The sequence below is a fragment of the Cupressus sempervirens genome, chromosome 11 (genome assembly GCF_028749045.1).
Source record: "Cupressus sempervirens isolate cs-2001-9-10 chromosome 11, ASM2874904v1, whole genome shotgun sequence".
In the NCBI taxonomy this organism is placed as follows: domain Eukaryota; kingdom Viridiplantae; phylum Streptophyta; class Pinopsida; order Cupressales; family Cupressaceae; genus Cupressus; species Cupressus sempervirens.
This window is the reverse complement of record NC_143128.1, coordinates 235,036,801-235,046,409: the sequence shown is the minus strand read 5'-3', so window position 1 is coordinate 235,046,409 and position 9,609 is coordinate 235,036,801. Positions and strand designations below refer to the sequence as shown.

Genomic DNA, 9,609 nt, shown 5'->3' with positions numbered 1-9,609 from the left:
AATAAATAATCAAAATTTCTAAAATAAATAAAAACAAATGAATATTCTAGATCAAGGCATGTCCCCTAAAAGAAAAGAAAAATGTCCATTGAAAAGTAATGCACTAAGAAGGAGTACATTCTTGTGACTTCAGCTCCCCTGTGTCATAACTTTTATTGTGATCAAATAAATCTAATTGATAACTATAGAACTAATTCTTATGGAAAAGCACCCTTGGGGAATGTAGCTTTATTAGGTTAGAACTAATCCCATATTTGGTCTATGAGTGATTGATAGATGTTTTAATTAGTGGAGAATCTAGCTTCGTAGTCATTTGTTCGAATTAACCCCACCATTAACAGATTCTTTGTAGGAAGCAAAAAGCATCCATTAATTATAGGAATGGTATTAAAAATGATGCGATCGGGAGAAAAATGTAGATCGCAAATTTCTGTGAGTTCTGGGGAATAGATTCAAAATTATCTATATAAAGAGCATTTTCTTCCCCAATTAGCATAAGGAAATTCTCAAGAACTCCATTAACTTGAGTTTTAGTGTTCAAAAGAATATGGAGGTCGATGGACAAACTCCCATGTTAAGGAGTCCAAGTGAGTGATGAATATCTTGATTTTTTTTGTTTCTATTTACTAATGGCGGTTTTGAAAGTATTTTCTATATGTATAACCTCTTCTATGTAGAATTAACAATGTAAACTAGAGAATATGCATTATTGTTTTTGTGTGTTTGTTAGAAGGCATGAAGCAGTCTGCAGATTTGTTTAAAACAAGTCTTTATTTTGAAACATTTGCAATGAATTATTTGTTTCCGGTCGTATCCATCAGATAATTATCGATCACGTGTTCAAGAAATTTCTTTTATTTGTTTGAATCGATAAAACATTTGTTTCTGCTTATTACTGCAGAAATTGAACAAATCATTATTTTGAAACGTTTCTAATGTAATATTTGTTTCCCGTCGTCTTGATCTGATAATTTATGATGATGTGATCAACAAATATCTTTTATTTGTTTGAATCAATTAAAGATTTATCTGTGCTTAGCAATCAATTTCTGTGGATTTAGATTTATTTTTCTTCTATCTGTATAATATTTTCTTTGCGAAAATTACTGTGTAAAATACGGGAACAGGCAGCGACGATCTGGCACAGTGCATAGCTACACATTTCCTAAATCCAAATACTAAAACTCCAATCACTGTCGGCATTACTGGTGGATGTAGTGAGGGAGTGACTAGTCTCATGGATAAGGTATGCTATTTTTATCTTTGGCTTTATTTCAAATCTCTCTCTTCCAGTTGTCTCTGTTTATTTATCTCAGCGGTTAATCTTTTCGGACAAGGTGCCGGACGAATGATAGGAAGTTTTTTCAAATTTATTATTCTATTATAAAGTTTCGATGTTTAATTTCCGTAAGCGCTAATGATATCATTTTGGAGGTATAGAAGATATCTCTCGATCTTTGAATTTTTATGTAAAGATTCCTTGTATTTCATTCGAATCTTTCGTCCAGCAGCCAGAAAAGCCGCCTGTGCTCATCTGATTCAGCAGTTAATTTTATTCAGTGATCTGTACAAGCTGCCAGAGAAATGATAATTTTTTTCTAATTTGTTATTCTATTTAAAAGGTTCTAGGTTTGATATCTGTAAAAGTTATTAAAATCATTTTGCATGTGAAGGAGATATCCACTGATCTTTGAATCTTTGAGCTTTTATGTGAATATTCATTCTATTTACTAATATTTTCTTATAAGCTTAAAAAAATTATTTATTTTTGGTTTAAAACCTTAAAATCTTTAACCTTTATTTTGTTTTTCTAGATTAAAGAACATCTGCTCCTCACAGCTGCCCAAGCCGTGTTTCCAGAGGAGAGTTTTAATCAGGATCATAAAGATATCAGTGAAAAGGGCGAAGGAATCTGAAACGAAGATATAATTAATGAAAAGGGCGAAGGACTCCGGAAAGAAGATATCAGTGAAATGGGAACAGGAATCCGGAAAGGAGTTCACAAATATTTATTGGCCGACAAACGAAATCCAGGAAAAGATCAAGTAAGATCGACTTAATTGTGGTTCTTATTTCTTTTGGTCTAAATATGAATTTAAGAGCATGTTTGATGCATTGATAACAAACAGAAAACGTCACTCGTCAATTTTTTGGAGAAATTTCAACAAGGGCATGAACCAGTTTACAAATCTTTGGCATGCGTAGAGTTGAAACAATTGGTGAGAGATCTGCAGGAATAAAAATTTAAAATGAATTATTTCTAACAATAATAAGATTCTAAAATAGATTTTTCTTGTTCCGTTGTAAATCCTCAGCTGAAACCTCCAAAAGATGAGAGGGTGGAGAAAATAGCCAGGGTTTTAACTGTAAATTTCAGTGCTCGAAAATACAAGGGAACGCTGGAAGCTTGCGATAGTCTAACAGTTGAGATAACGAGAGAAATCGAGGAATCTTTGACGCGCGCCCAGCGGTGGAGCACTTTCTGTGAGGCATCCGCGGAGAGAAAACAGTCAAAGTTCATACAGCCTATTTGATTTATTTTGTCTTGCTATGGCCTTCGTAGTGGTATGGATAGCCTCTGCATTTTGGATGTTTCTGGACGGCGTCAATTTGACAGACCTGAAAACCCTAAAATATGGATCTATACCTGCAACTTTAATGGCGATTTCTGTGCCTGCACTCAAGTTGTCACTTAAATTCTTTAAATTGAAGCCGGTGAGCCATTACTTGAGTCTTCGTTTCAGCTCTGAGAATTCAGGGCAGTACGGCCAGCAACAGAAGGTTATTTCAGACATCAAATTTTTGAAGAAAGAAATTGGAGAAAAACCCTACCCTATTTTTTCTTTTGTTGCAGGCGAAAAATTCAAATTTTTTGGCAAAAGATCAAGGACACTCCTGTTCCCAAATTTGGCTCAGCTCCAGAAGATAGGCTCCGTATAATTGCCTTTCTGAATGACCTCGATGAGTATGAAGATACAGTTATGCTGCGGGTAAGCTTTCTATATTAGTTCACAATTCTACAGATGCGCATAGCTTTTTGTGTAAAGATCAGTATCTTGTTCTTATTGAAAATGTCATCACAATCATCAAACTTACTTCTCTTTCATTCTTACTTGTCAGCACAATTTTTTTCCATTTATTCATCACTTCTCCAACTACTCTGATCCCCTCCTTATCCCCATAAAATCCTCTTTCTTTGTTTCTAAATTTGATTGTATAAAATCGAAATTCAGAAACAAGCAGTATAGAACGTAGAATTTTATTTATTTATTTATTTTTATTTTTATTTTTAAAAAAAAAATTAAATTTTTTTTAAAGTTCTTTTCAAAATTATAACAAAGATAATCAATTATTTTATATTTTTATTTATATTTATATTGAACATATACTATGAATAAAAGATAAGTTGTTAATAAATTTTTTTAAAAATACAAAGTAATTTATATTTATATTAATATTGAACATATACTACAAATAAAAGATAGGTTGTTAATAATTAAAAAAGAAACATAAAGTAAATGAAAAAGATCCAATTACTAATAGTTACTCTTCAATTACTATTTTAAAAATAGTTCAAAAAATGAAAACATGTGTATTAATATTCTGTTATAGTTTACTAGTAGATCATTTTATCTTTTTGAGTTGGTGATTGGTCCATTTGTGGAGGGACTAGAGACATTTTATAGACCTTCAAATTTTAGCTACAAATACCCATATTTTTTTAGTGAGCACTTTGAAATGATACCTTTGGACCACTTCAAATTCCACAATCCCTAGACAAAGATTGTTGAATACTCACAAATAAAACATTAGCTTTAAGCTTTTAATTCACCTATAGAAAATTTGTAAAATCAAACTTATGATTTACAAGCTCTAGGTACACTAATTTAACCCATATTATTATTAGTTCAGCCTATATAGATAGAGACTTATATGACCACTGCTAATAGCGTGAGTGCATTCGTCCCACTGTGCTCTGATAGTTTTGGCAAGCGGTAAGACTGCGGCAACGGCTATGTATGACGCCGTTTATCCCCTCTGTCTCCTTCCTTCCACATCTTCCCATGCACGGACCCCGCGGCACCCTTTTCCGTACTGACATGGAATTTGTATTGAAAAGAAAAATCACTCGAACCAAGAGCTCTGAATCTTAGTGGCAAGGAGCTCTTTGTTCATTAGTATAGCTTTGTCTAATCTAGTTGGTCTAAGAATTAACACATTAAATATTAGTTAATACTCCGAGCTCATAATAATTGATGCATTACTTGTATAAATGAGCATTTTCACGTTTACACATTTTAAATGAACACTAACACATTTTAAAGGCATATGTTTCTACCTATGTTAACTATAGATCTTTATTTTTCTTTATATTCTATTAGTAAGTTCAAAAAAAAGCTTATGTTAGAATATATGTTTTTTCCTTATTTATTCATCAAAATTATGATATATGGTAAAAATTTGTGAATTGTAATTAATAAATTGTTTTAAATTGAATCTTACTAATGACCATCTCCACCTTTGTTTTGAATATAGTTTCTACCATTTTTCCATTCTTTTCAAATTTGTAAATTACTTTGTGAAAAACATTTTTGACATGTACACAAGGTTGCTCTACTCTTCTTGAGTGGTAATTAAAATTGTATTTTTTTTACACCCATTAATATTAATATTAATATTAAATAAACATTGGTGGCATTTATTTAATATTAAATAAACATTGAGACATTTATTTAATATTAATATATATTAATATTAAATAATATTAAATAATATAATATATTTATATACTATTAATTATATATATAATCAATTTGATAACAATAAGTTAAACATTTAATAAAATTATACTCGTATAGATTATTGTACTCATATAGATTAAGAGTATATTTAACTCCTAAAAAATAAAACTATTTAAAGCTCTTAGGAATACTCATGTAGATCTAAAATATTTTTATTGTACCAATTGATGTGTAAATGTAGAAGATTAGCACACATTTGTTTCAAAGTCATGGACATCTAGAATGAATGCATCAAATAACTTATAAATGAACATACTAATAAATTTTATGAACTCATATTTAATTGATTTGTGTAAGAAATTATTTATTCAAAGTTTAACCAAATTTACATTTAAAAGGATCAAGTGAATAATTAGCCTCAAGACCATAACACTAGTATATAAAAAAATGCGAAGAGATATCAAGTTGAATACATAATCAACTACTAGTCACTTATTCAACTTGAATTGAATCACAAGATATCACTTTAGAAATTTGAACACGAATTTTTATCTTGGGAACTTTATGACCTTGTTATACCAATTCACATAAATATTTATTAATTTGATTATATATCATTTTAAATCTATTTAATACATATTTCACCTCATGCTAATTATCTTAAAAATGTCTCTTAACATAAAAAACAATAAAACTATTTTTTTAATAATCATATGAAATTTATATAATTAGTTGAAATGCTATTTTGGGAGCTTTTGTATACAATAAATCAAATATAAGATAAATAATATCTCTTATCTTTTTTATTTTTTTAAATTAATCGTAATTAAATTACAAATTAATTAAATTTTTTTTTATAGTATATAATATGAACTTTTTATTAGTTTTTCTTAGATAAACACTTCGAAATAATTTAGAAATTATTTTATTTTATAAATAAATACACAACACAATAGAACATAAATTCTAAAAACAAATTACTACCTGAATTATTTTGTTTGACTGGCTGGATATGGCCAGGTATGACATGGGAAGACGCGGAAGGAAGGAGACAGAAGGGATAAACGGCGTCATACCCAGCCAGTCGAAATAACTGGCTGGGTAGCCGTTGCCGTAAGACTGCATGCACCTAGTTGTATTTCTTTGAACCTTAGAACATCCTTCTATTATGCTTCACTTTTGATAATAGTGAAGAAATACATAATCTGAAGTAGTGTTAACAGATATTTATTCTCTATGATCAACTTTCTTTTTCTTCTCTTGTATCAATCAATGTACTATTTTATAGGCCACTAACGATACCATCAGATCAAGTAATACATTCTTTGAACCTTGGAGTATCTTTAACGTTTACATTTTTCTAGTCATTACGGAAAGTTTGAAATAGAGCCAATGTTGATTAACATGATTTCCTTTGTTTTTAGAACTCCTCTATTCCTTTAAAGTATCATTTGATAGGTCAATAGTCACCACAACAGAGTAAGTCATGAATTTCACTGAACGTTAGAATCTCTGACCGTTGATGGATGCCAATTATTTGTGTTGAACATCCACTCAACAACTTTATTATTGCCGCATTTTAGTATCACGCCATTCACAGAGTGAAATTAGGCACAGATGTTAACAGGTGAGCTTTTATTTTGCTATGTTTATGGTACCCAGTGCCATTTTCGTAGTACCATACTACTATAGTCTTATTATTTATTTTTAAAAATTGCTTAATCCCTACTATAGTAAAAACTTGTTCTACTTTTTAGTGTAACCGGTTTGAGGCTCTTCTTCCATCTATTTTCATTTTAAAACGTCATAAATGAATGAAAATACTTTACATAGGCTTCTAAGAAGGATAATGTAGAAGCTTTCTGGTTTTTTTTGGTGTATCTTGGTTATAGTTCAGAAAATAAAAATAGCCTCTGAAGAAAAGGTGGAGATTAAAAAAAATTGTCAATGTGAAAATTTACAAAGGGCGGAAATTAGGACTTGATGAAGATCTAATAATAAAAAGTGTATGTGAAGATATGCCAATTTAAATCCTTTTCGAATCTAGTAATAATATACAACACAACCCTAACTTGTGAGTAATATTAGAACAATGAACATGATAAGAAGACTTCTTTTTAGAAAATATAGAGCTATTTAAGAATTAGGATTAATCCATACGCTCTCATTGATTCCTACATTGCATTAACCCTAATAATAAACTATTTTTTACCTCACTAAAATATTTTCATTGGGTATTGTACCCCCAAAAATATAACTAGTGTTGATGAACACCTGTGTGAGCTTGTTGAAAAAATAGAATAAGAGTTGACACCTAATAGCTAGGTGAAAATGGAATGACTTAGGTTTGAAGTAAATTTTAAATTGAAGGATCAAATCTATACCAAAAAACTAACCTCGATAAGTTTTGCATTTATATATTTGACATATATAATTACATTATGTGTGCATGTGTGTTTGCATGTGAGCATAAACATGTACACATTTTTGTGTGTTCATGCACATAACTTTGGCATGTGTGTGAGAATGGCAAAAAATGAACTTTTTTTTGTTTTACCTAACATTAGTTAGGATGGTATGTGAAAGAACTACAAAATATCAAAATATCTTAGTTAGAGTAACATTCTTTTTAGTTTAATTAACCAAAGGAGGGAGCAAGGGTGGGAGGGAGGGAGAAGATTTGACACAAAATAGATAGGTGAAAAGATTGCTATTAATAAAAAATAAGGATGGTGAGTATGTATGAGGGACATAAATATGAAGGGAAATGCAAACAAGTGCAACATAGTGACTTAGTACTTGCCTTTAGTTTTAATATAAATTTAGTTTTAATTTAATAAATTTATTATAGTATATAAAACATTTTAATTTAAAAAATGTTATATAATTATATTTTTCTATAATAATATTAGTTTAAATTTAAATTTAAATTTTATTTATAAATATAATTATTGATCTATATGTTATATTGTATTTATTAAATGATAATATAATATAAGTATTTTTTTTTTTTTAATTGAACGACAAAAATTATAATATAAAAGATAATAAAATTAAAATATAAAAATACATTAAAAAAACTTAATAATTTTTTTATTTTTTTTAAAGTATCATTTTTACAATTATGAAATTTGGCCCAAGAGCTAAATGAATTCATACATAAAAATATATTAAACATTAATACATCCAACTTAATAAAAAAAACCTTTTAAAAAGTATTAGTTTTACAATTATCAAATTTACCCATATAAGAGGTAAATGGATTCACCCAATCAAATTGTAATGCCCCACCAAGGGATCCAAAGAATTAACATAGAATTTCACTAAGTTTGGTGGCATTTTTATTTTTTTTAAACACATGAAAGTAAATACCACATATAACTTATGCACCATAATGGAAGCAATAGCAATGTCCATCTAAAAGTAAACATAACATACACAACAGATTACATTCTTTAAGGATCCCTTAATGTTGAATTACATCTAAATCAACTAACATTATTGAATTCATCTAATACAACAACCACATGAAATAATAATGATAAGTCCAATGTTTATACATTACATTTCTAAATGCTCAATCATCCACTGTACATGTCACAGGGTATGAAAAGCTTAAAAAAATATACATATGTGAAATAAGGTACATCATCCTATTCTAATCCATGATACATCAAAGTAAAGATAATCACATATCATACATGATACATCATCATAGAAGATATAAACATCCATCATAAAAGATCAAACATAATAAACTAAGTGCACGGTTCCTCCCAACCGTTAATAGCATCATTAGACCATCATGGATCCTAGCCATCCCTCCGTGCGTAACATTCCAAATCACCGAAGAGATCATCGGTATTAACATAGTAGGAATGTCACTCCTAACATATACTACATCATATGCAGAAAGTAATCTAACATGCAAATATAAGCATAAGATAACATCATCTAACATATGCTAATCATCAATGAAAGGATACATATCCACCATCATGAAGGACGCATCAGCCACGATGTCTCAATGAATCTCAAATGATAAGAGTGAAAAAATGCTACCACCCAACTGCGTGGTACCTAAGTGGTCCACTCCCACCGTGCTAAAGAGATAATCCCAAGTCCCAAACAAGCTATCAAAACCACATAGCCTAAGAATACTCTCTAAGTCTCGGAATCCTAAAAGTATACTAACTCAAAGGTTCCAAACACAAAACTGACATCTAATTCTCAGAGGCACACAAAGACATGTAGGAACCTACTATGCAAGTGAGAAAGTGTCATCGCATATATCATGTAGAAGTTACCTTGGCAGTTAGCTAAATTCCACGGGTCCCTACTGATCCTCATGTGGCCACTAGTATCCTCTCATACTGACAAGGCATACTATGGAATGCAAGGTTGCAACCATGCGTTCTCTCTACTCCCATCCTAGTCTGTACAAGCACTCGAGGCATGGGTGAGAACAAAATAATTATCTTTTTAGGCTCATATAGTTAGTATTAGGTGTGAATGTTTTCACTTATTAACCAACTTACAATGAGTTACCTTGGCAGCCTCTTAGGGCCCCGGCCCCCATTGCAAGTCACTTCCCGACACTACAAGCAGTTAACCTACCCTAAGCTCATGGAATCATAAATCTCAAAATCACAAAGATAATCCATAATAACAACATCAAATATGCACAAGAAAAGCATCAAATCTCCATGAGCAAGCATCCATAGAAAATCATGACCACAACAGCTCTCTATTGGCAATTGAAGCATCACTGATAATCAAAAGTATCCATTGGTTCTCATTAACCAAAATATATCTCAAATCATACTAATCGAAGACTCCAAAATGGTTGAGTCAAAACATGTCACAA

The 9,609-nt window shown here is 30.4% G+C and overlaps 1 protein-coding gene across 1 annotated transcript; it reads left to right on the top strand.

The window, feature by feature from the left end:
- The first annotated feature begins 470 nt into the window (after positions 1–470).
- On the top strand, positions 471–3,106 carry LOC149529028 (uncharacterized). Its single transcript, XM_089811027.1, has 5 exons — positions 471–587; positions 1,128–1,246; positions 1,815–2,045; positions 2,130–2,219; positions 2,316–3,106. Exons 3-5 carry the CDS (start codon positions 1,974–1,976, stop codon positions 2,532–2,534), a joined length of 381 nt encoding a protein of 126 aa, XP_089667153.1. The 5' UTR covers positions 471–587; positions 1,128–1,246; positions 1,815–1,973; the 3' UTR covers positions 2,535–3,106.
- Positions 3,107–9,609: the final 6,503 nt, after the last annotated feature.